The 26,762-nt window shown below is 48.2% G+C and overlaps 1 protein-coding gene and 1 long non-coding RNA gene across 4 annotated transcripts in view; one reads left to right on the top strand and one right to left on the bottom strand.

Moving 5' to 3' along the window:
- The window catches only part of PCSK6 (proprotein convertase subtilisin/kexin type 6), a 211,276-nt gene that overhangs the window by 170,653 nt on the left and 13,861 nt on the right, over nt 1-26,762 (bottom strand). For 2 of the 3 annotated variants that reach the window (XM_024982014.2, XM_024982015.2), the window contains exon 1: nt 172-495. In XM_024982014.2, coding sequence (XP_024837782.1) covers nt 172-456 — 285 coding nt within the window. In that variant the 5' untranslated portion in view covers nt 457-495. Of the gene's footprint in view, nt 1-171; nt 496-2,160; nt 2,276-26,762 lie in introns of those variants that run through there. The other variant, XM_059879305.1, reaches the window with a different exon arrangement.
- LOC132343351 (uncharacterized) lies at nt 550-5,677 on the top strand. The gene is made up of 3 exons (XR_009492143.1): nt 550-771; nt 4,774-5,076; nt 5,485-5,677. It is a non-coding gene; the product is annotated as an uncharacterized lncRNA (long non-coding RNA).

Raw genomic sequence — 26,762 nt, 5'->3', positions numbered from 1 at the left:
TCACGGGCTCCCCACCCGCGCGGCTGGGCAGGTGTCCGCGTCTGGGTGCTGCCCCGTTGGCCGCCGAGGACCCCGCGCCGCGCTCCGGGAGATTCCTCACAGGGCGCCCCCTCGCGCCGCGCCCGCCGGCGACAGCCAAAGTTTTGGGCGCGCGGGGCCATCCGCACTCACCTGGCCCAAGTTGAGGTAGCCGTGCGCCGCGGCCACGCGGTCCGCCACGGCCGGGCCGCCCAGCACTTGCACCGCCCAGTGGTTGGTGTAGACGGGGCGCGGCGGCGGCGGCGCGGAGCAGGCGGCGGGCAGCGCGAGTAGCAGCAGCCAGCGCCAAGGGCGCGGCGCGAGCGGCCGGAGCCCGGGCCCGCCGGCGGCCCTCGAGTCGGGGCCCGCGTCCCCGGCGCGGGCGGGGGCGCGGGGCGGCGGCCGGGGCCCGGGCGCGGGCGGCGCGCGCGGAGGCATGGCAGTGGCAGGCTCGCGCGGCGCCGGAGCGGCGAGTGCGCCGGGGGGTGGGGTGCCGCCTTTTAAAGCCGCTCCGCGCCGGGGAAGCGCCGCCGCCGCCGCCGCTGCGGGCGGGAGCGAGGGGAGGAGGCGGCGGCCGCCGCGCGTTCCCGCCCGCGCGGCCCGGCAGTGCCCTGGCCCGCGCTCGGTGACCGGCACCCGTCCCTCGCGCGCCCCGAGCAAAGAGCTCCCCCCTCACCCCGTAACTTCCCGCAGACTAAGGGGGCGCTCGGGACACGCGTTCCCCCAGCGGCCGGAAGGGCCAGGGCATTTCAGGTGAGTCCCACTCCCAGCCTGGTTGCCCGCATCTCCCTCCCGTCGGGGTGCCTGGGGGCCTCCGTCATTTGCCTAACAGTGTTTGACCTCCTGCGCGCAAAGCCTTACTCGTCCCCGCGTGAGAGCGCGGCTCGCCTGAATATTGGGCGAAGAAACCACAAGGAAAGACGGGTCGGCCCCGCTGAAAACCAGGCCTGACAGTGGGACACAGCAAGGGGGCCAGAGACGTTTGGCTTTGGGAAGAACCTCGGGGACAGCCTTCCTGAGGGAGGACGGCGCTGTGGGTCCCCAACTGTCCATTTCCCAGCAGCGCGACCGTGGGCAAACTGCCACCCCTTTATCTGTGAGTGCAGTGACAACAGTCATCTCCCCGGTGGCGCTGTTCAGAGGATGACAGGAGCGCTGGCCATGCACCAGCTTTTGTTGAGTGTTTGTATGAGCTCTGGCCTGCCTCGCAGTAGGAGATCACTAGTTGTGCAGACTTAAACGCCACCCGACCCCCACCGCCCGACCCTGGGACCAGTCAGGGAGACAGTCAGTGGGGTCTTCCTGGCTCTGCTGCCTCCAGCAACCTAGAGTCCAGTAGAGACACACTTGGTGCACCTGGAGAGCTCCAGGAGTGTCACACATGGGACAGGTGACTGGCCAGGGTCTCTTCTGCCATTCCTCCCAAGGGCTGTTGGTCCCAACTGGCAACACGTGGGAAGCAAGGCTTTACCCTGATTAACACTGGCAGCAAAGCAGAAACTAGGCCAGGAAGGCCTTTAAGTGGGAAGAGGACCAGTGACCTGACCATCTGCCTCTGGATGGCTGTAGAGAGCTCAGGGTGTGCTTCTGTGGCTTGGCACATAGAAGGCAGGTGATGAGGGGCAGAAGCCAGTGGGGACAGAGCAGGACCCAAGGATGATGGCCTCCCTGGGGCCTCTCCAGCCTCCCTCTCAGGAGCCCTTTGGTTTCGTAACCCACATGATTCACCCTTTATGCAGGCATGAGTCACCCCAGTGGAGGTGGGAGCATGGGAGGCCCAACAGGGACCAGCCGAACTCCTGCACACACGATCTCCTGCCAGAGGCCCCTTATGGAACTGGAATTGATTCCCCACACCTTCTCCTCTTCTCTGCACTAAATGCAGTCTGTCCTCCCTTTTCTCCCCTGCCAAGCGGGCTCAGGTCCCTGGGCCTGCCCCACCAGGCAGAATGCAGACCCCTCCTTCCCCACCTGCAGACAGCCTCGCCCTGCCCACCCATGAGGCAGGAGGCCTGAAGGCAGGTGGGATTGCCCTATGGGAGATCATACTGCCCAATGGGGCACAGGCAAAGCCAGAACCTGCAGCCCACCTCCTCCCAGTGCCACCCTGGCTGCCCACAGAGGAGGGTCACTGTCACTTACCAGCAATATTTACCTGTCCCCTTCTGGCCCCTGTTGTCCAGACTGTCCCCAGGCCCTGGCCTGAACCCTGTGTTGTTCTCCTTCAAGTCTGTGACCCTCAGGGTGGACCTAAAAGCTGTCAAACAGAGTGAAGTAAGTCAGAAAGAGAAAAACAAATAGCATATGTTAATACATATATGTGGAATCTAGAAAATAATACCGGTGAACCTATTTCCAGAGCAGAAATAGAGACACGGGTAGAGAACCAATGTATGGATACCAAGGGGGTACAGGAGGCAGTGGGATGAACTGGAAGATAAGAATTGACATATACAATCCTCCATATATAAAATAGGTAACTAATGAGAAGCTACTGTTCAGCACAGGGGAAAAAAAGGCACCATCTGTTTGCAGGACATTATTAAGTTAACCTTTAAAATGCATTCCAATATACATTGGGTGCAGACAAATACTATTTGATTCCATTTATATGAAGTATTTAGAATAGTCAATTTCATAGAGGCAGAAAGTACACTGGTAGATGCCAGGGATCGGGGGTTGTGGGGGTGTGGGTGTGGGGAGGGGGAGGGGGAATTAGTGTTTAATGGGGACAGAGTTTCAGTTCAGGAAGGTGGAAAATTTGGGAGATTGATGATGGTGAGAGTTGCACAACTATGTGTATGTCATTAGTACCACTGAGTTCATTCACCATATATATGGTTAAAACAGTATGTTTTATATTATGTGATTTACCACAGTAAAAAAGAAAACATGAAAAAAAAAAAAGTGTGACTCTCTTCACGCTAAGGCTACACTGCACAAAATCTAAGTTATTATGAGGCAGCTCATGCCTCCCAAGAGTGCACCCCATGACAGCAGTGATTTTGACAGACAGAGATAAGGGTTTTTCCATAACAATTTAGTAGATTAAGGGATTCAGCCCACTGAGCTGAGAGTAGACTAAAATGCATCTGAATTTTTATTTGGAGGGATCCGAATTTATTAACATCTGCTCATTTGGGGCTAAACTTCCCATTTATTGTGGATGTGCCCGGACAATATCTTGGCTTCAATGTGGTAAGCAGACCAGCTTCCCAAAATGAACATCCCAAATCATAGTGCCTCCTGTGGCTTCCTGTTGATTTCATGGTGACAGGACGGCTCAGTAACAGAAGTCTAGCCCTCTGCTCTGTAATGGGACCTGGAATGCAACTTGGCTCATCCTCCTGCAGGAAGGGGGTTTCCCACTCACTCTAGCTTCAGCTCTCCAGACTGCCCTTGGGGGTCGCACAGCTCTGCAGGGAGGGGGAGGTCAACAGACCTACAGGTGGATAGGACATGGACCAGAAAGGTGACTGGAACCAGGACATTTTTCAGAAGTTGTTTGTTTTTTTTTTATTAATTACTTTTTGACTGCACCATGCAGCATGTGGGTGTCTTAGTTCCCCCATCAGGGACTGAACACGCACCCCTTGCAGTGGCACTGGGATAACCAGTGGTGGACTACCAGGGAAGTCCCTTCAGAAGTTTTAGCAAATGCTAATATGACAACGTGATATTTATGCCAGCATCTTCTCAAATCAGACCAGAGACGGCAGCATTGCTGGTGGATATTACTTTACACAAAGGCTGACCCCTTTACCCAAGTGCAGGCTTATACAGCTGGGGCCACGAGATGCCCAGTACTGCCCAGACCACTGAACAGAAGACGACTTCACATAGCTACTGGGGTGTGCTGGAGCAGAATTTGATCCAGAAACTGCCTCCATTTAGGCAACAGGCACTTGATTGAAAAATTGCATTTCTGGACATGTGCTCCATTTGGCAGGTCAGGATGGCCCCCAGAGTGTCTGATGTGAGGGAAGAGCAAGCCCTCAGCAGACCTTCGCCCCTGCTCTGTGCAGCTCCAGGCAGAGTTTCTCCAGTACCCTCTGCCAGAAATGGCAGTGGTGATGCTGTCTCCACGCAAGAGCCGCAAGGCCAGTCAAAGCTGAAGCAGGCCAAGTCCCTCACCCAATCTGGCACCAAGTTTGCACTGAACAAGTGGTGACCACTGCTGCCGGGCACCAGGAGCCTCCAGGGGGGCATGGAAATGTCCTATCCTCCACCAGGCCTCGTTGCACACTTCCTTGCATTTTAACATCCCGGAAATCTCACAGATGGTGTTTTGTGATCACCACTGGCCTGGACTGAAATTGAGATCTTCCCAAGTAGGTTTCTGTTTGCTCCCACCAGTGATCTGGGGCACAGCTCCTGAAACCCCTTGGGGACCACGTGGGTGGTGTGGCCCCAGTTGAGAACCGGCTGGCCGTTCAAAGGGTCGGGATTCCTCCCTGACTCCACAATGGCCAGGACAGAGGCCACAGGACTGTGCGGTCCCTCTCTGGTGGTGGTTTACTTCTCATCTTCTGCACCGACTGCAGCCTTTACTGGCACAGCTTCATGGAAGGGTCCCCGTGACACTCCCCAACTTGGACACATTTCCTTTCTTAGTAACATGTCAAACGCTGATCATCTTCTACTCAAGGGCATGTCTTGGATTTGATGACTGTGGCACTAGTGCCTCTGAGGCATACTGCAGTAAAGATAACCTGTTTAACCCTCTCACATGTTATCTGACCTTTTTTCTTGTAGCATCTATTGACATCCTACAGCAGAGGTAGAGAGTGCGGTGTTTTTAATGAAAATCTGCTGTGATTCCTTTGGCAAAGCAAGGGCTCTTCCATTACCTGGTTAGCATGAATTTTCAAATCCTATCCTTCTGTTGGGAGAACCCCTGGATGCTTTAGGCTATGCAGCCTTCAGAGGTGTGACGCCTGATGAGACGCACAAATGCATCCTATGGAGCTGACAGCCTCGCCACCCAGCCTGGATGGCACACCGGTACCCAGCCTGGGGGACAGGAGATGCTGACACAGACACCGCATACAGCACCCAGTGAGAGAACCTGAGATGAGGGAGGGGTGGGAAAGAGCAGACCTCTGCCTCCCTTCATGCACCTCCATCTTCACCCCACCCGCAGTCCCAGAGAAAGCTTCACCCAGGCCCAGGGAATCTACAAACCAGGGATCCCTCAACCAACCCCAAATCTTTTCAGCCCAAATCCCACCTGGAGCCACTGCCTCTAGCTGTGGCGGGTCAGAGGGCTTGCCCTTCCCATGTTCCGTGCTCTCCCTTCCGTTCTGTGTTGCTGCCTGTTTATCTCATCACCTCCTTAGTGTGGGCTCCAATTCCTACTTTACTCCTTTCTAAGGGTATGTCTGACCATCTGGGATGGGGGGGCCATAAACAGCTCCCACTCCCCGCCTCCTTATCTTTCTGGTTAGACTCTCCTTTTATATCTAGATCTTCCATGTCTGAAGAATCTTGTGAAAACTGCTTCTCCTACAAAACAGTTATCCTGGATCTAGCAGTTGTCTATCTCAGTGCTCCTTTCATAAACTCCCACGTGGAAATTTAGTGTCAAGCGAGGAATTTGTGAGCAAAACAAAATCCCTCAGAAGCTTGTCCCAACTAAGAATAAAAGCCTTGCAGTTTCTCCAGTTTCCCTTCTTGCCTTGGCTTCTAGGAGGCTCAACAGATGAGCAGTGGGACCTGCATCTGGGTCCTGGGTGAAGACACCATCACTCTGATGCCAGGACGAGTTTCGGCTTCACTGCCCGAGCACTCTTTCCAAGTGAGAGTAAATTAGGAACTTGGGCCCCTTCGCAGTCTCTGCAAATGGAGCAAGGCAGTGGATGGGGTGGCAGTGGGGCTGTAGGCACAAGCTGTAGAGAAGCGTTCCAAATGAGCCCTTTCTAGACAATTACGGTCTCGGGGGCTGGAGTGTACACAGAGATAGTGGGGACATGCATCTCAGGGGATGCAAGCAGAGTGGCCGAGCTGGGTGGGTGGATAAATTGGCTACTAGGGCCAGAAGGCAGCAATGCAGTCCCTCTCTGCCCTCCTCCGCTTTCCAAGCCACCCGTCCCCGGTTGCCCCGGTCCCCAGGGAACTCCTACTTGTGGCCCCACCCCACCCTGTGAGCTCCTGGCTCTTCGCCTGATGGTCACTCTGGGCCCACAGTCGACCACAGTTGAAGAACCAGCCACCAGGTCTCTCTGACACTTGCTATCCACACTTCCAGGGTCATGCAAGTCCCCATACTCCTCTCCACTCCCACCCCAGCCCCACCCTCTCTCTCCCAGGCCCTCACCCTTTCCTACCACGTTTTCAGGGGAGACCCTCCTCTCCTACCACACCCAAGGGCTCTGCTGCCCCACCCCTGCGGCCTGAGGACCCCCGTCCCGCCCCATGGTCATGCAGGGGCTTCCCTGCTCCAGCTGCCAAGTGATCTTTGTGCATAAACAAGCTGCTGCGGTCCATCGTCTCTAAGACAGAGATGACAGCAAACTCTCTGGCAGCCCTCCGTCTCTCTCCCTCCTTTTAGAGCAGCTCTGTCACCACTGCCCACGTCACTAAGTCCAGGGGCCGGTTCTCAGCCCTGGTCCTCAGGCCCTTCCTGCAGCTCGTGACCACTTGGCCCTGAAGCCTCTCCAACGTGGTCTCTGGGACACCCCCCTCACCCTGCTGGTTCCCTACCGCACAGCTGCTCCTCAGCCTCCACAGCCTGGTCCTTCTTGGTATCAAGGGCCCCAGGCCTCCATTCTTGGGCTCCTTCCCTCTTCCCTGCCCCTGGTACAGGTCTGCCATCCTCACACTGTGGGCGCCCATTACAAGCCAATGGCTCCTAACCCCGTGTGGCCCGACAGCTGAGCTGTGAACACTGAGGGTGTTTCCCCTCTGCACCCAAGGCCCCCCACACAAACAGCTCTGGTCTGCCTAGCCCCCATCCTGCCCCAGACTTCCCATCACAGTAGAGGGCAGCCCCTTCGACCCCTCCCCATTCTAGGCTCTCAGGGATCTGATCCTTTCTACCTTGGAAATGCGTTGAGTTTGAGTTCTTCTCACCACTCTCACTGCTACCACTCACACGTGCCCCCTGGTGTAACTTGGCAGTCTCCCAAATGCCCCCCTACTCTGACCATGCCCCTTGAATCAGCCCACAGCATGGGGGACCATGTGCAACAGTCACTCAGGCCACTCCCTGGTGCAGAGTCCCCCTGGCTTCCAGGCTCACATAGAGCAAAACTGAAGTCGGAGCAGCCCAGATGTCCTGTGTGACCCACCCTCCTCCACCCCCACCATGCACAGTGGACCGGTCAGATATTGGAAGCATATTGAACTGGATGGTTTGAGCTTCCTGGAGGAAGTGACTTTTAAGCTGAGCTCAAAGAAATAAACAGGAAATACCCAGATGAGTGGACATCTGTCAGGTCTAAGTAGGAAAACACAAACTGCACCAAGTGTTTACATTGGAAGAACTGGTGGCCTGGGCGAGGGAGGAGCTGAAGTGAGGAGACAGGGGCAGCCCTAGATCTGCACCAACTCTCCCATCCACCCCTGCCTGGTGTCACCGGCTCTAGGCATTGCACCTGCAGTAGGACCAGCACATGCAAAGGGCCTGATGCAGAAGAAGGCAGAGGGGAAGGAGTCCTGACAGTGAGAGGAGGGCAGCCTGAGAGGAGGCAGGGGCCAGGCTGGGGCAGCCTCATCAGCTCTGGCAAGAATCTGGACTAGATCCCTGGAGGAGAGACACTGCCCTGCTCCAGCCAGTATCTGAGCCACCCTCATCTTCAGAAAGCCACACCCCCTATCCACACCTTCAGCCCTTTACTTAACACCCTCACTGCCTCTGGCCTCTTCAACCCCACCCAGACCCTGGCCTGGAAGGTTCCCTGTGACATTCCCCTGCCTCTCTCCCCAGCCCCTCCTTCCCAGCCCCATCCTGGAAGAGCCCTCACCACTAACACAGGCTCCGGGGGTAACTCCCCATGTGGTCTCCAGCTCTAGCTCACTGCCCCTCAAACCCACCCCTACTACACCTGACACGCTCCTGGGAACCCTCTCAGACCACCATGAGTCTCTGTGGCCACCAGGGTGGAGCCCAGACTCCACAAGGCACAGCCCTTGTGCGTTTAGCAGGCAGGCACTGTCTTTCTTGTTCGTCCTGCCCTGTCATGGGGAGCCACGTTCCCAGATAGACCAGCCCTTCAGGCCCAGGCTGCCTGGCTTTGGACATCTCTTCCCTGGGCGTGCCTTTCTCCCCTCTCCGCCCCCACACACAGATTCCTCCTGCCTTGGGGCACCTCCTCCAAGAAGTCTTCCTTCACTGAGAGTGTCCCTCCCTCCTGTCCCCAGGAGGAACTGCTTCGGTGCTCTTTTCTGCCCTGGAACCTCTCACACCCAGCTTGGTGCCAGCAAGGGACTGAGTCTCAGAAGCACTTTTCATCTCATGGGGCTCCCTGGGCCCCCCATTTGTCCCTGCGAGATGAATTCTCAGGCCCGATGGCCCTCCCCTGCACAAACCAGCTGGAACCTCCTTCTGGGGCTTCCTACAGCAGTGTCTTCCAGAACCCTGGGGAGGATGAGCTACTCTGACGTGGGCGGGAAGGACTGTGAAGGGAATTCTCCAAGTTTAAAGAACGATTCATTGGAGCCTTGGGTTTTCCCTGTAAATGTGACAGTGATCATCCTAAATGTCACTCTGCAAAGGTTCTCTATCCTTTGGTGACAGGTGACAATGACTTTGCTGAAAAAGTTAAGACCAGAACACCCAACCACAGATGTCCAGGAGCAGCAACCGGTCAAGGGTCAAGGGCCAAGGGCAGGAAAGCCAGGTCCCATCCATGCCGAGCCGCCCAGTGACCAGGGTGGGCGTCGGGCTTGTCGAGCCAGGGCATGTGGGGCTTCATGACGTCAATGGGTCACATGAAACAAGGGCTGCAGAGACGAAAGGAGCCTGACGACCGCAGGCCATGAGAAGCAAGACACAAGGACATCCCCTTTCCTGTCCACGTGCTCGCTGCTTTGATTTTCTGCTGACATGAGCACAGCTTCGGGCAGGCTTGCCCTGGCGCGACCAGAGCCTGGTCTTGGGCGGGGCAGGCAGCAGGCAGGGTACGGCTCTGGGAGGAGGGTGGAATCCAGCCCGGCACCTGCCGGCTGTGTCACTCTGGACTGGTCACCTGGCCTACTCAGCCTCCAGAATGGGACTTGAAACGGGCGCTCCCTGGAGAGTGGACCAGCACCGCGCCGTAGCCCACAGCCGAGCTCCTGAGGCACGTGTCTGGTTTGGCAGACGCTGGCAGGGGTTGTGGTGACAGCAGAAGCGTGGAGCGGTGGGCACTGTGCCGAGTTACATTTGGATGTTACTAAAACCTAAATGGTTTCTGTTATCTTGCTTGGATCTATGTGGTGGATTTAGGGCTTCCAAAAATCCACTTGAGGCTTTTTATATACTCACTATTTATAGTCTAAACTCTTCCAAATCCCCAGCCCAGCCAGCACATCCCTGCTATTCTTTCCCTCCGCCCAGACACTCCAGCCTGGGAGAACAGAGCTACGGGATCTGCAGCCCTGGCCAGCCCAGCACGCTTTCTCCTGGGGATGAAACCAGGGACTCCTCTGCTCCTTGGAGAGTTGCTGGTCACCACGTCCATCCCCTCTCCCTCGTAGGAACTCCAGAAACTCTATCCATTCCTGGCATTCCATACGGTCATTCCCAAAAGGTGGAAAATCTGGTTGCTGTAATTCAGTCGCTCAGTTGTGTCCGACTCTTTGTGACCCCATGGACTGCAGCACGCCAGGCTTCCGTGTCCTTCACCACCTTCCAGAGCTTGCTCAAACTCATGTCCATTGAATCAGTGATGCCATCCAACCATCTCATCCTCTGTCATCCCCCTTCTCCTCTTGCCTTCAATCTTTCCCAGCATCAGGGTCTTTTCCAATGAGTCAGTTCTTCACATCAGGTGGGCAAAGGATTGGAGCTTCAGGTTCAGCATCAGTTCTTCCAATGAGTATTCAGGACTGATTTCCTTTAGGATTGGCTGGTTTGATCTCCTTGCTGTCCAAAGGACTCTCAAGAGTCTTCTCCAACACCACAGTTCGAAAGCATCAATTCTTCAGCATTCAGCCTTCTTTATGGTCCAACACTCACATCTGTACACGACTACCGGAAAGACCATAGCCTTGACTATACAGACCTTTGTCAGCAAAGTGATGTCTTTGCTTTTTAATATGTTGTCTATCATTATCATAGCTTTCCTTCCAAAAAGTGTCTTTTAACTCATGGCTGCAGTCACCATCCACAGTGATTTTGGAAACTTTGGGAACCATATAATATTTCTGTGGCCCATACGATTTTGTGTCCTGCTCTCTTCATCTGGATCAGGGCCAATCCCTTATTCTTTGTCTTTCTCCTGAGCTCCTTCTCCCTCCATCTTGTGAGCTGATCCTTCATAAAACCAACAGTGAGCAGTGTGCTCCATCACGGGTCACAGATGTCACTGTTGTTCACTCAGTCTCCGCCCTTAGGCCAAGATGCTTTGCCTCTCAGGTCAAAGTTCATGTGGGACTTGGGGCACAAACAAGACAGCATGGCAGGAAGTGAGCTCAGGTCCTGCCCCCAGAACAGGAAGAGAGGGTCCAGACTGAGCAGATGCCCAGGCAGGAGGACGAGAGGCAGTGTATCACTGGGCTTAGAGCACAGATACCTGAACTGACCATGTACCCAGCCCTGCCCTTCCTAGCTGTGTGACCTCAGGCAAGTCAGTTAACTTCTCTGGGCCTGGGTTTTCCCAACTGAGGATAAAATGGGCATAATATGTGTGTTCACCAGTAATGAATCAGGGTAGATATAGACTTGTGCCCTTGCCTAGGCAGCATCACATAAGAGCTGTGACTATGAGGTAGGGTAGATGTAGACTTGTGTCCTCGTCTAGACAGCATCACAAAAGAGCTGTGACTATGAGACAGGGTAGGTATAGACTTGTGTCCTTGCCTAGACAGCAGCATATAAGATCTGTGACTATGACACCACAGGCTGGGAGGCATCTGACCGCTACCTGTGAACACAGACGCTGTAGAAGTGTATGTGTACTGTGTGAACACAAACGTGCTCCAGGCCGGCCGGCCCCGAGGTGCCACTCCTTGAAGACAGATGCTCCACATCCTAGACCCAGAAAGAGCATACCACGTGCAGCTGAGAGCCAGGCAAGGGAGGGGGGAGGAAGGTGGCCAAGAAGAGAAACACACCCAGCCCTCCTGAGGCCTCTGCCAGGCTCTCCTGCGTGTCTGTGTCTCGTTGGTTTTGGAAACTGCCCTGAATAGTACCTATCTTTTCTCCCATTTCACAGATAGGAGAGTCGAGGCTCAGAGGGAAGAAGGGCCTTGCTTAAGGCCTCAGACCCCCCTGAGGTTGAGTGAATGAACGAGTGTTTTAGGCAGGATGGAGGTGGTAGCTCTGAGGGCACAGGATGAAAGGTGGACGAGGAGGCCAAGTCACACCCAGAGGTGCTTGTCCCTCCCTGCACACAGTGAGGGAGCTCCCTGGGTCCCAGACCAGGCCGCAAGGGCAGGGAAGCAGAGCCCTGACTGGTCCACCTGTGTCTCAGCAGGAACGGGCGACAGGCCCAGGAAGTCCCTGCCATCAGTGACGTGGTGTCTTTGGCATCCCCATCTGGCTGTGCTCCTGGGCTCTTGGGGTCCCTACAGAACTGCCCCTGGGGTCAGCAGGCCATACTGCTGCCCCTGAAGGAAACAGAGGAGAGGAAGCCACTCCACACTGCAAGCCTAGTGAAGCGGGGAGGAAGACCAGGTTTTCCAAGCTGGGGACCCCCTGGCTGGGGGGCCCACCATCCCAAGAGCTGCCTCCACTCCCGGTCTGGGACACCCTCAGTCAGTCACTGCCCCTGGGTGGTGGAAAACTGGCCCTTTGGGATGGAAAGCCCAAGGACACACCCATAGCCCATGGCCCTCCTCCAGGGGCAGTAGCAAGGCCACATCCAAGGGTGGGCACCGAACACCAGCCTGGAATGCATGTGTCCCTAGAGCAGACGCAGGACTAGCTGGGAGGGTTGCGGATGAATACTAGCCGCCCAGTTAAATCTGAATTTCAGATAAACAATGAAAAAATCTCAGTATAAATGTATCCCACACAATCACTGGGATATACTTATACTGTCTATCTGAAATTCCCACTTAACCTGGCTACCATGTATTTTTCTTTGCTACATCTGGCAGCCTTACATGGTATCATACGTTTCAGCTAGAGCTGGGGAGGGCAGGTATCACTGATACTTTGAGAAGTGTCAGGCAAAGGCTTTGGAGTAGAAATTCAGAACACTTTCTGATGGGGCCAGGAATCGAGGCAACACAAACCAGCAGCAAAGTCTTGCCTTCACCTTTCTGGTGCCTTCCTCCTTCTGATGCGTTCCTCCTGAAAGACAAGGCCCTCTATCGATGTCTAGAAACATCTTTCTACCCTCCAATGTCTGCAAGCCTACCCTGCCAGTGGCTTGTGGGAACTGAATTATACCTTCTTTTTCAAAACAGAAAAGAACAGAAAAGGTCTTCTCTCCAGGGCAGCAGCCACATGCCCCTGAGCTAGGCCATCAAGGATGAATATTCTCTTAAAAATAAAAATTATGGTGCACTTAAAAAGGAGCATGTTATGTCAGCAGTGGTGATAAGACAATTTATTACTGTCTACAAAAAGAAGGCTCTAATGACATGGTGGAAGCTGGCTCAGTGGGCTGTAAATTATGAGCCATTCTCTCGTTGGCGGAAATAAATCCTCCCGTCAGTCACTGTGCTGCCTGTGATGGCCGGCAGGCTGTGGAGCGGCAGGAACGACATGCCCACCGCCCGGGAAGAGCACCTCCACTCTTTGGGCCCCCCACTTGTTCATGAGAACATTGCGCCATCTCTGGTCACAATTTTGGGAAATGTGTCCTTTTTGAGATGAAAAAATAGCAACTAGTTATGGTCTTCTAATAGGCAAATAAAAGAGAAAGAAAGGAAGGAAGGGAGAAGGAATGAAGAGGGTAGAAAGCAGAATTCACTGTGGAGGAGCAGGGCCCATGCTCAAAAGACCTCACAGACACCCTGCTCTGAGAGTGCTCCTGTCCCTCCTAAGCCAGGCTTCCCTTGGCCAGAAGATGAAGGAGCTGGGCTGAAGGGCAGACCCACAGGGACCGCTGTTACCATAGGTGAGGTGAAGAGCCTCCTGAGAGGGGAGGGGTTCAGGAAGAGCCGGGCAGCACCTGCTGGAGATGCTGAGGTGGGGCCTCCTTCACCCTCCATGAAGCTGAGCTCAAGGAGACTCCCAGAGCCTGCTCCCTGAGTCTAGAATTCAGTGTAAACAGCCTCAAAGCCCATCTGCCTACCCCTGGCAGAGCTCGGGAGCACCCCACATATCCCCTCCGATGGCCTTACACCATCCAAAGGTGAGCTGTGCAGTCAGCCCTTCCTCAGGAGCCCACTGCTGAGGCGTGCCTGGACACATCCAGCCAGAGACGTGCACACTGCAAGCAACGCGGGTGATCACTAGGCAGCAAATACAACCACATATCTCTAGTGTGAGTGAGCCTGGGCTTACATGCTTTCATAGAATGGCTAAAAGATTAGTTGGCAGGGTTGCCAGACAAAAACTGGGTTGTTTTTCAATTGCTAAGTCGTGCCCAATTCTTTGCAACCTCATGGACTGAAGCACACCAGGCTCCCCTGTCCTCCACTATCTCCTGGAGTTTTCTCAAGCTCATGTCCATTGAGTTGGTGATGCCATCCAACCATCTCATCCTCTGTTGTCCCCTTCTCCTCTTGCCTTCAATCCTTCCCAATATCAGGGTCTTTTCCAATGAGTCAGTTCTTCGCATCAGGTGGGCAAAGGATTGGAGCTTCAGCTTCAGCATCAGTCCTTCCAATGAATATTCAGGGTTGATTTCCTTTAGGATTGACTGGTTTGATCTCCCTGCAGTCCAAGGGACTTTCAAGAGTCTTCTCCAGCATCACAGTTTGAAAACTGGATACTGAGTTTAATTTAAATTTCAGATAAACAATGGGAAAATTTTTAAGTATATCCCACATAATAGTTAGGATATACTAATAAATTAATTTGTTATTTATCTGAAATCCCAACTTACCTGGCTCTCCTGTACTTTTCTTTGCTAAATCTGGCAGCCTTAGATGGGTAAAAAATGCTTCAGCTGAATTGGGAAGGGCAGAGTATCACTAATACTTTAAGAAGAAGTGCCAGGAGAGGAACTTCCTTGGTGGTCCAGTGGCTAAGATGGTGAGCTCACAATGCAGGAGGCCCAAGTTCCATCCCTGGTCAGAGAGCTAGATCCCACATGCCACAGCTCAATATTCCACATGTGTTTGCTTAGTCACTCAGTCATATCCAAGTCTGTATGACCCCAAGGACTGTAGCACATTAGACTCTTCTGTCCATGAAATTCTTCAGGCAAGAATACTGGAATGGGTCGCCATTTTCTTCCTCCAGGGGATCTTCCCAACGTAGGGATTGAAACCACGTTTCCTGGGTCTCCTGTATTTCAGGCAGATTTCTTTACCCACTGAGCATTCAGGGAAACCAAAGACTCTGCATGCCACAACTAAATACCCCATATGCTACAACTAAGACCCAGGAGAGCCAAAAAAAAGTACCAGGCGAAGGTTTTAGCTTAAAAATTCCGAACACTTTCTGATGGGACCAGGAATCAAGGCAATGAAAACCATTAACAGTGTCTTGCTGAGCTCAATTACAGCCCATCAGGAATCTAGACAGGTTAAAATAACACAAAAACAAAGACAGACACAGACAGGAAGGCCATCACAATAAAGCTTGGAGCCTCTGGCAGCAGCATCCAGGGCTTGGAATTGGCTCAAGTCAGGGAGCTTTTGCAAGCTGGTGTATCAGGAAGGGTTTGGGTGACCCAAGAAGCATCCTGTTACCTGCCCATCCCTGGCCCCAGAGGGCTCTATGGTGTGAGGAGTGGAGTAAGACACCAAGGCCAGAGCAGGTGAAGGTTTCCTGTGCACATCCCCCTGGAGCATCCCTCCTGGCTCCCACCACTCACCAAGCACCCCAGCAAAATGGACCACTGTCCAAATCAGAGGCTCCATCCCAAACAACTCCTGTTTCTTCTTTCATTTCCTTTCACCTCTTACCTGTCTTCCTTGAGTTTTAAATTCTGTTTTCCTCCATTTTTTTGTTACTTATTTCCCCCTTCCCCCAAATGTTTTTCTGATCGTGAGCAAGACTCTTGTCACATTTTACAATGCGACGTGAATTCCATCTGTTGTCTTTTCTGCCCCGTAAGACCAGATACCCAGGAACCTTTTCATGAACTCTGCTTGGCTGGAGCAGCCACGGTGAGAGACAGCACATGGGGCGGCTTGGACACCAGGTGGGAGGCCGTGGGGACACACAACACCCCCTGCAAGGAGGGGTCCAGCAGTGTCTACAGCTCTGTCTTCTAGTCCAAAGCCAGGGGCAGGGTTAAGGGTTGGTGACTTCAGTTCTACAATAACCAGCCCTTCTGGAGGCCTGCAGAATAGTGAGCATCAAGGTTGTAAGCAGTCCTAGGGTTGTTTGAGTCTCAGGTTAAAGAGAAGCCATGATACAGTAATTTACTGAACTGTTTCCTAGTTATTTGAAAATGGTCATCCTTGTCTGCCACACATGGAAACGGGGTGCCAACCATGAGCTCTGACTAATACACACTTCTTTAGGATCAGGGAGCCCTGGATGTACCTGCCATCGCTGGACCCAGAAACCTTATTCTGTATTATTTTGTGCTTTTCCCAGAAAAAATGTGATGGATTGAAGAAGAAAAGCAGGTACAGGCTGTCCTCAAGTGAGCACATTAAAAGGCAAAAGCTACGGAAATGTCAAACTTTGGCCACCAGCCCATCATCTGAACACTTTCCAGCTGAGCGCGTCTACAGTGGCATCATCCCCTCCCAGAGCTCTGTCAGGCAAGGTGGGTGCGGGGGGGTGCTATTTGCTGACAGTCACTGGGAACCTGAACCAAACCCTGATGAGGGGGGTCATCACTCGTGTCAGCAGAGCAGTCAGGAGGGGCCTTCTCAGTGGGTGTCCCAGTGCCTTTCTGAACAAGCGTTAACAGCCCACCTTGGCCCCAGACCCTCTCCCACAGCCCTGATTCTGCTCTTCTCAGCCTTCCCTTCTAAGTGAGGCTGCGATGCACACTACCTCCGTGCAGACACACATAATGCAAAGCTTTTCCCACAGGTGCCAGGCAAAGGGTCAGACACACAGCCCCAAAGGCAAAGATAACCAAGTGGTCATTAAAACCAAACAAGTGCAATCACGGTAAGCATCTAAGGGCTGGTGGAAAAGGCAATGCACTGGAAATGGCCTGAAGGTGTTGGCAAGACAGCCTGCATTTTTGGCCAGGTGAGACTTTTTCCTTGTGAAATACGTGATGTACAGTTTCCACCAGTGTCGTGAATGCCAGATTGGATTTCAAGGTCAGAGCATCCGCTGGTGCTGAAACTCAGCATCCCCAGGCAGTCCACGCCATCCTTATGCACCTCGGGGTGGTGGGAATGAGCCAGGGAGGAAATCCCGCGGGGGCTGTGTCCATAGGTCTGCCATCTGAGAGGCCTGGGGACACCAGGCCTGTGACCCGGATGGTCAGACATGGTCCATGGGAGGCCTGGCTCGGCAGGTAAGAGGTCAGGCAAACAGGAACTGCCTCCCACAATGAGATGGGAGGGGAGTTGGGAGGACGGAGGCCCTGTGTGTCTGCCAGGCGGCAAGTCACTACCAGCTCCCCAGGGTCTGTCTGCCAGGACCCAGACAGGATGCAAAAATCTCCAAGACTGCTGAACCACACAAGCACACAAGGGGCTCTCTCTGAGCAGAAGCCACTGGGGAAATCTGTCACAGAGTAGGATCCCAACCAGCAGTTGGCTCTATCACTAAAGATCATAATAATGGACTTTCTCTTATACTTAGTAGTGTTTTATTTTTAGGTCTTCTAAATCACATTCTACAAAAATTGCTTGTCTGTTTTGATTCATAACTCAGACATTTCACTCTTCTTATCATTCACTAGGCGTACACACACACACACGGACATATGGCCTCAAAACAATACCCCATGTTCAATAAGCTGTAAGCTTATCCTTATTCTTGGTTTAGGAAAGTGAAAGTCACTCGGTCCGACTCTTTGCAACCACATGGACTGCCTGCCAGGCTCCTCTGTCCATGGAACTCTCCAGGCCAGAATAGTCAAGTGGGTAGCCATTCCCTTCTCCAGGAGATCTTCCCAAGCCAGGGACTGAACCCAGGTCTCCCGCATTGCAGGCAGTTTCTTTACCATCTGAGTCACCAAGTCCTAACTAAAAATGGACTGTTCTCTCATTCCCAGCAAAGTCAGCATCCTGGAGCCTGATGACAAATGGACGATAAACACTAAAGACCCTAGTATCCTGATGGTTAAAAAAAGTGCTTTTCCCTATCAACAAGCCTTCGCATCCAGACCTCAGAACAAGGGTGTATTCACAGTATAGCTATTCTGCACCCGACTCCTCCTCTCAATAACCAGTGACGTGGTTGGACAGGCCCTTGTGGCTCTTATTATGACTGCAAGACACCCTTCAGCAGTAGCCATCAGGAAGCCTGGAGAAAATGAAGGTTTACTACTTACAGGACCCAGAATCCACACAGTCACAGGGAGGTCTTGGGCCAGGGTTTCTGTTTCTACTGAGGCTGAGTATGGGGGTCTAGGGTTTCACAGGCTCACTTTTTATTGGTGAATTTAAAATGTAAGAGCAGGAAGAGAAAAAAACAAGTAGCCCAAGCAGCCAGTTACTGAAATCAAACAAGATCTCTAAAATGAGGAGCACCAGTGGGAGAGGCAGCCTGGGTCTTTCTCTAGTCCCATGGATAGTGGTGTCTTTACCAGGCAGCCATTTCTGAGGTGGATGCTTAAGCAATCAGGCCATCAGTCAGGCACTTGCATTACAAAATAACAACAAAAAGTTGTTTGGGCTTGTACTACATCAATATTTTATTTTATTCATTTAAGCATTTCAAAATGCTTTTCTGAATATGTGTAGCAGAAGAGGGCATGTAATGAAAAGCAAAGACCGCCCTTTCCTTTCCTTTCCCAACCCAGAGGCCCACAAGCTGTCATCTTTAACCATTTCTGCATTTGGCTCTTCTGGTGCTTAGCATCCTAATTCTAGCATACTCTGGCTCTATCTTGATACTCAACTTGACCCCTTACTATGAAACACAGGCTTTAGCTAACTTAAACTACATCCTCTCCTAAATTTTGACAGTTACTATTTAAATTTTTCTGTTGGCTACCTTTGAATCATTCAGTCTCACACCTAAATCTTACTTCTTGTTCTATTGTTTTTAATCTATTAATTTCTCTCAATGATACTTTGACAGGGGCTTCCCTGATGGCTCAGCAGTAAAGTATCCGCCTCCAAGCAGGAGATGTGGGTTCGATCCCTGGGTCAGGAAGACCCCTGGAGAAGGAAATGGCAACCCACCCTAGTATTCTTGCCTGGAGAATCCCACAGACAGAACAGCCTGGCTGGCTACAGTCCATGGGATCACAAACAGTTGGACACAACTTAGCGATTAAACAACAACAACAAATTTTACCCTAAGAATTTTTACTTTGCCAGAGTTGATAATTTTATATACTATTTTACGAACATAATTCTTTCATGTTCTGTCCATAGGCTGATTCTTAAAAAAAACAACAAATACTGTTTGTATGCTCCAGTGGTCATGTATGGATGTGAGAGCTGGACTGTGAAGAAAGCTGAGAGCCGAAAAATTGATGCTTTTGAACTGTGGTGTTGGAGAAGACTCTTGAGAGTCCCTTGGACTGCAAGGAGATCCATCCAGTCCATTCTGAAGGAGATCAGCCCTGGGATTTCTTTGGAAGGAATGATGCTAAAGCTGAAACTCCAGTACTTTGGCCACCTCATGCGAAGAGTTGACTCATTGGAAAAGACTCTGATGCTGGGAGGGATTGGGGGCAGGAGGAGAAGGGGACTACAGAGGATGAGATGGCTGGATGGCATCACTGACTCGATGGACATGAGTCTGGGTGAACTCCGGGAGTTGGTGATAGACAGGGAGGCCTCGCGTGCTGCAATTCATGGGGTCGCAAAGAGTCGGACATGACTGAGCGACTGAACTGAACTGAACTGAACTGATGGCTTTGAAAATATTATTCAAGTCAATCAGGTAGGACTTTTTTCCCTCTCTGTGGGTTCAGTGTCATTAACTCCAAGAATCACAGATGGTCAATCGTTACATTCATGTTACCTTGTTTCTTTCACATTTAGGCATAGATATGAGCTGCTTCTGCCGCACGGTCCGTCGCAGCCGGTGCACTAAACCACTTCAGTATTCTTGCCTTGAGAACCCCATGAACAGTATGAAAGACAAAATGATAGGATACTGAAAGAGGAACTCCCCAGGTCGGTAGGTGCCCAATATGCTACTGGAGATCAGTGGAGAAATAACTCCAGAAAGAATGAAGGGATGGAGCCAAAGCAAAAACAATACCTAGTTGTGGATGTGACTGGTGATAGAAGCAAGATCTGATGCTGTAAAGAGCAATATTGCATAGGAACCTGGAATGTTAGGTCCATGAATCAAGGCAAATTCGAAGTGGTCAAACAAGAGACGGCAAGAGTGAACGTTGACATTCTAGGAATCAGCAAACTAAAATGGACTGGAATGGGTGAATTTAACTCAGATGACCATTATATCTACTACTGCAGGCAGGAATCCCTAGGAAGAAATGGAGTAGCCATCATGGTCAACAAAAGAGTCCGAAATGCAGTACTTGGATGAAATCTCAAAAACAACAAAATGATCTCTATTCGTTTCCAAGGCAAACCATTCAATATCACGGTAATCCAAGTCTATGCCGCAACCAGTAATGCTGAAGAAGCTGAAGTTGAACGGTTCTCTGAGGACCTACAAGACCTTTTAGAACTAACACCCAAAAAAGATGTCCTTTTCATTATAGGGGACTGGAATGCAAAAGTAGGAAGTCAAGAAACACCTGGAGTAACAGGCAAATTTGGCCTTGGAATACGGAATGAAGCAGGGCAAAGGCTCATAGAGTTCTGCCAAGAGAACACGCTAGTCATAGCAAACACCCTCTTCAAACAACACAAGAGAAGACTCTACATGTGGACATGACCAAATGGTCAACACCGAAATCAGATTGATTATATTCTTTTTAGCCAAAAATGGAGAAGCTCTATATAGGCCACAAAAACAAGACTGGGAGCTGACTGTGGCTCAGATCATGAACTCCTTATTGCCAAATTCAGACTTAAATTGAAGACAGTAGGGAAAACCACTAGACTATTCAGGTATGACCTAAATCAAATCCCTTATGATTATACAGTGGAAGTGAGAAATAGATTTAAGGGCCTAGATCTGATAGATAGAGTGCCTGATGAACTATGGACAGAGGTTCTTGACATTGTACAGGAGACAGGGATCAAGACCATCCCCATGGAAAAGAAATGCAAAAAAGCAAAATGGCTGTTTGAGGAGGCCTTACAAATAGCTGCAAAAAAAGAGAAGCGAAAAGCAAAGGAGAAAAGGAAAGATATAAGCATCTGAATGCAGAGTTCCAAAGAATAGCAAGAAGAGATAAGAAAGCCTTCCTCAGTGATCAATGCAAAGAAATAGAGGAAAACAACAGAATGGAAAAGACTAGAGATCTCTTCAAGAAAGTTAGAGATACCAAGGGAACATTTCATGCAAAGATGGGCTCGATAAAGGACAGAAATGGTATGGACCTATCAGAAGCAGAAGATATTAAGAGGTAGCAAGAATACACAGGAGAACTGTACTAAAATGATCTTCATGACCAAGATAATCACAATGGTGTGATCACTGACCTAGAGCCAGACATCCTGGAACGTGAAGTCAAGTGGGCCTTAGAAAGTATCACTACAAACAAAGCTAGTGGAGGTGATGGAATTCCAGTTGAGCTATCTCAAATCCTGAAAGATGATGCTGTGAAAGTGCTGCACTCAATATGCCAGCAAATTTGGAAAACTCAGCAGTGGCCACAGGACTGGAAAAGGTCAGTTTTCATTCCAATCCCAAAGAAAGGCAATGCCAAAGAATGCTCAAACTACCGCACAATTGCATTCATCTCACACGCTAGTAAAGTAATGCTCAAAATTCTCCAAGCCAGGCTTCAGCAATACATGAACCGTAAACTTCCAGATGTTCAAGCTGGTTTTAGAAAAGGCAGAGGAACCAGAGATCAAATTGCCAACATCCGCTGGATCATGGAAAAAGCAAGAGAGTTTCAGAAAAACATCTATTTCTGCTTTATTGACTATGCCCAAGCCTTTGACTGTGTGGATCACAATAAACTGTGGAAAATTCTGAAAGAGATGGGAATACCAGATCACCTGACCTGCCTCTTGAGAAACCTATATGCAGGTCAGGAAGCAACAGTTAGAACTGGACATGGACCAACAGACTGGTTCCAGATAGGAAAAGGAGTACGTCAAGGCTGTATATTGTCACTCTGCTTATTTAACTTATATGCAGGATACATCATGAGAAACGCTGGGCTGGAAGAAACACAAGCTGGAATCAAGATTGCTGGGAGAAATATCAATCACCTCAGATATGCAGATGACACCACCCTTTACAGCAGAAAGTGAAGAGGAACTCAAAAGCCTCTTGATGAAAGTGAAAGAGGAGAGTGAAAAAGTTGGCTTAAAGCTCAACATTCAGAAAACTAAGATCATGGCATCTGGTCCTATCACTTCATGGCAAATAGATGGGGAAACAGTGGAAACAGTGTCAGACTTTATTTTTCTGGGCTCCAAAATCACTGCAGAGAGTGACTGCAGCCATGAAATTAAAAGATGCTTACTCCTTGGAAGGAAAGTTATGACCAACCTAGATAGCATATTCAAAAGCAGAGACATTACTTTGCCAACAAGGGTCCGTCTAGTCAAGACTATGGTTTTTCCAGTGGTCATGTATGGATGTGAGAGTTGGACTGTGAAGAAAGCTGAGTGCCGAAGAATTGATGCTTTTGAACTGTGGTGTTGGAGAAGACTCTTGAGAGTCCCATGGACTGCAAGGAGATCCAACCAGTCCATTCTAAAGGAGATCAGTCCTGGGATTTCTTTGGAAGGAATGATGCTAAAGCTGAAACTCCAGTACCTTGGCCACCTCACGTGAAGAGTTGACTCTTTGGAAAAGACTCTGATGCTGGGAGGGATTGGGGCCAGGAGGAGAAGAGGATGACAGAGGATGAGATGGCTGGATGGCATCACCGACTCGATGGACGTGAGTCTGAGTGAACTCCAGGAGTTGGTGATGGACAGGTAGGCCTGGCGTGCTGCAATTCATGGGGTCGCAAAGAGTTGGACACGACTGAGCGACTGAACTGAAATGAACTGAATGAGCTTCTTACGTAGCTTTTCCTTCTTGGAATTTTTATTGGCCTTATTTTCCCTTTGCTAGATCTTTGTGATTACCAAGCCTCTTAATCATACTATTTCTTGAAGCTTTTTGCTGGAATACATCCTGCAGAAACAGAAAGCGCACTCTGGAGATCAATTTTCTGAGTACTTACAAGTCTGAAGTTCTATATTTCTAACATGCGTGACAATTTTCTATGTATAGAATATTGTGTTTTTAATTATATATTTTCTAGAATTTTTTCTTCTAATACCTAGTGTTCCTGATAAGACGTTTGAGGACAGAATATTTTTGCTCTCTCAAGGATGACTTCTCTTCTCCTCGAAGCTTTAGGAATTTCTCTTTATATTTGGTGTCCTGAAATATCTTGAGTCTGTATCAAGGCATGAATCTTTTATTCTCTGTCCTACTTGGAACCTGGAGGCTTTTTTAGTCTGGCGATAAATATCTTCCTTCACTTTCGAGAAACTTTCTTCTATTGTGTCTTTATTCTTTTAATAGAAGTTGTATGTTTACATGGTTCAAAAATAGTTTTACGAGTCTCACATAAGGTTAGCCGTTTCCTTCCCATTCCCCAAAGCTACCACTTTCAATGATTTTAGCCCTTGGTATTTGCCTCTGTATTTCTAAACTGTATGCTTAAATTCCAATATCTCTTTTTGTATATTTTAAATATAATGTATTTACTTCAGACAATGTACAATAAGGGTTCAGCTCTCTCAGTCTACTTCCATACTCTAAAATACATTTCTTCTCCTTCCCATTCTGCTAATAGAATGATTATCATAACTTTTGGACAAATCAATATTTAGCATTTATAAAATTATTACTATGTATACATTATTATAGGCTGTAGCAGGTAGTACATTAAATTTTTCTTTCCTTTCTTATACAATCTTGTGTTTTCACTGGAAGCCAGTGTTTTTTACCATTTGTTTAGTTTTTAATGTACCTATCCCAAACCCATCCCCAAACTCTTCAACAGAAGAGATAATCTTCCCTTTCCTGGGAAAGAAAACATAAGCAATTTTTTAAAAGTTCCCAAGACAGTGCATGTCTGAAAGTGCCCACCAGTAACAACAGCACAGTGAGAGTTTGAAGACACAAAGTCCTAAGAAGTCACTTTCAATAAGACATATGTATACCTATGACTGATTCACATTGATGTTTGACAGAAAACAAAATTCTGTAAAGCAATTATGCTTCAATTAAAAAATAAATAAAAATAATTGTGAAGGTCTTTCTCACCCTTCACCTTCACTTGCAGGACTAACAGTGGGTCTTGTGTGGGCCTCTGCTTTCTCCCTAACTGCAGTGCCTTCTTTTTGCCACCAGTGTTTTGAAACTTTTCTCTGATGTGTCTTGTGTGGCTTTGTTTCCACTCAACATGCTGGGTGTGTGGTGAACCCCTCAGTCTTTCATGTGCAGAAAATCTCCTTGAGTTGTTTCTTTGGTAAACTGTCCCCCTCCATTTTCTTTCTTCTCTATTTTTGAAAGTTTTGTAATTTAAGCTGTTCTACTTCCTGCAAGGAAATCCAACCAGTCCATCCTAAAGGAGATCAGTCCTGGGAGTTCATTGGAAGGACTGATGTTGAAGCTGAAACTCCAATACTTTGGCCACCTCATGCGAACAGCTGACTCATCTGAAAAGACCCTGATACTGGGAAAGATTGAGGGCTGGAGGAGAAGGGGATGACAGAGGATGAGATGGTTGGATGGCATCACCGACTCAATGGACATGAGTTTGGGTGAACTCCGGGAGTTGGTGATGGACAGGGAGGCCTGTTGTTCATGGGGTCGCAACGAGTCAGACACGACTGAGCAATTGAACTGAACTGAACTTCCTGCTTAGTCTAATTTCCTCACTTTTTAGCTTCTATTTTCCATTTCTTTGTTGGAGTTGTCCTCTTTTTTTTTTTAGATTTCCTCAACTTTCTTTTTAGGCTTCTACTAAACATTTCATTTCTGCTTTTTTATTTTTAAATTCCCAAGTCATTTTTGTGTTCTAAATCTTTTTTACAACAATATTCCTTGATCAGCTTTATTGAGATATAATTAATATGTAATTGCTCACATCTAAAATATACAATTTGGTAAGTTTTGACAAATGTATATAAAATTGAAATTGTCACCACAATCAATATAATAATTTTTCTTGCATGGATTATGCTTTTATGTTGTATCTGAAAAATCTTTACCTGACTCATGCTCACAATGATTTTCCTTATGTTTTCTTCATCTACAAGATTTGTAGTTTTAGGTTTTATATTTTAGTCTATGATCTGATGTGAACCAATAAACAAGGTTCATTTTTTTTGAATATGTGTATCTCACTGTTTCAGTGCCAATTATTGAAAAGCTTATTCCTTTCTCCTTGAACCACTTTGGCATCTTTCTCAAAACTCAATTGCCCTAGTTGTGTAGAACTGATTATTTTTTCTTCCTTAAATGTATGGAATACACTTAAGTGAAGCCATATGTGCTTGGACTCATGTTTTTGGAAAGATTTTTACTTACAAACTAAATTTCTTTAATAGATCTATTCATATTCAGATTATGTATTTTTGATTCGGGTTATCTATTTCAGACTCAGCTTTTAAAAATTTTTATGTGATAAAATTTTTATGTGATAAAATATTCATAACATACAATTTACCATTTTAAACATTTCAAATGCACAATTCAAGGGCATTAAGCACATTTACAATGTTCTGTAATTGTATGACCACTATTTCCAGAATATTCTCATCATTACAAACAGAAACTGTACCCATTAAACAGCAAACTTTTTCCCCCACTCCTTTTGGTCCCTGATAACCTCTATTCCTCTCTGAGTTTGCCTATCATAGGTATTTCATATAAGTGGAATCATACAACATTTTCACTTTTGTGTCTGGTTTACTCAGCATAGTTTTCAAAGTTCATCCATGTTGCAGCAAGTATCAGAATGTTGTTCTTTATTATGGCTATCTATTTATTTTTGAATGAGCTTTGAAAGTTTACGTCTTTTCAAAGAATGTCTTTTTCATCTCGGTTATTAAACTGATACAAAGTTGTTTATAATACTTCATAATTTTCTTTTTAATATGTATAAAGTCTATAATGATATTACCTCTCTGATTCCTGATATTGGTTATTCCTATCTTCTTTCTTTTTTTCTAATACTTCTGGCAAGAAGCTTTGAGTTTTATTGATTTTACCAAAGAACAAACTTTTGGTTTCATCGATTTTTTTCTTTTGTTCTCTATTCTCTATTCATTTATACTCTTACCTTCATTCTTTTCAGCTGTTTTGAGTTTAATTTTTATTCTCTTATTTTTTATAGTATAAGATGAAGTAATTTATTTGAGACTTTTCTTTTTTCTAATATATGCGCTTGGCACTATACATTTTCTTCTGCATAGTGCTTTAGCTGTATCCCACAAATTTTGACAGATTGAATTTTCATTTTGATTTAGTTATCTTTTTATTTCTCCCTTGACTTTTGAGTTATTTTAAAATGTGTTCATTTCCAAATATTTGAAGATATTACAGGTATCCATATAATTCCATAGTGGTCAGAGAATAGACTGATTTAAATTCTTATAGAGTTATTGAATTTTTTATTGCCCAAGAATTTTCTATTTTAGTGGGCATTTCATATGCATTGCAAAAGAATGGTAAGTGGAAGGTTCTATAAATATCAGAATATGTTGGTTGCAAATACTATTCAAGACTTCTATATCTTTACTGATTTTTATATACTTTTTGCACAAATTACTGAGAGTAGAATGTTGAAATCTCTAACTAGAATTTGTATCTGTCCATTTTCCCTTACAAATATTTTTACTCTTGCTTCAAGTATTTTGAAGCTCTATTATGATACACATTAATGTTTACATTTGTTTTTTATACTCTTGTTAAATTGCCTGCCTCCTTTATGATCATGAAATTATCCTTTTTACCCCTAATAATAGTCTCTGCTCTGAAATTTAATTTCTCTGACAGCCATTCCTGCTTTCTTTAAATCCAGACAACTGGATCTTTTTTAAATCTTTTTTTCACCTTTATATGCTTTCTTTCAACTTTTACTTTTAACCTATCTGTGTCTTTATATTTTAATGGGTTTCTTTAAGGAAGGAAATAGTTGTCTTGCTTTCTTTTATTCACTCTGAATATCTGTGCCTTTTCATTGGGAATGTTTATACTATTTACATCTAGTGTGATTGTTAATGTGTTCGGGTTTAAATATGTCATTTTGATATCTGTTTCCTATTTGTCT

The sequence above is a fragment of the Bos taurus genome, chromosome 21 (assembly GCF_002263795.3).
Source record: "Bos taurus isolate L1 Dominette 01449 registration number 42190680 breed Hereford chromosome 21, ARS-UCD2.0, whole genome shotgun sequence".
NCBI lineage: Eukaryota > Metazoa > Chordata > Mammalia > Artiodactyla > Bovidae > Bos > Bos taurus.
The sequence above is the reverse complement of the archived record's forward strand: the minus strand, read 5'-3'. Positions and strand labels throughout refer to the sequence as shown.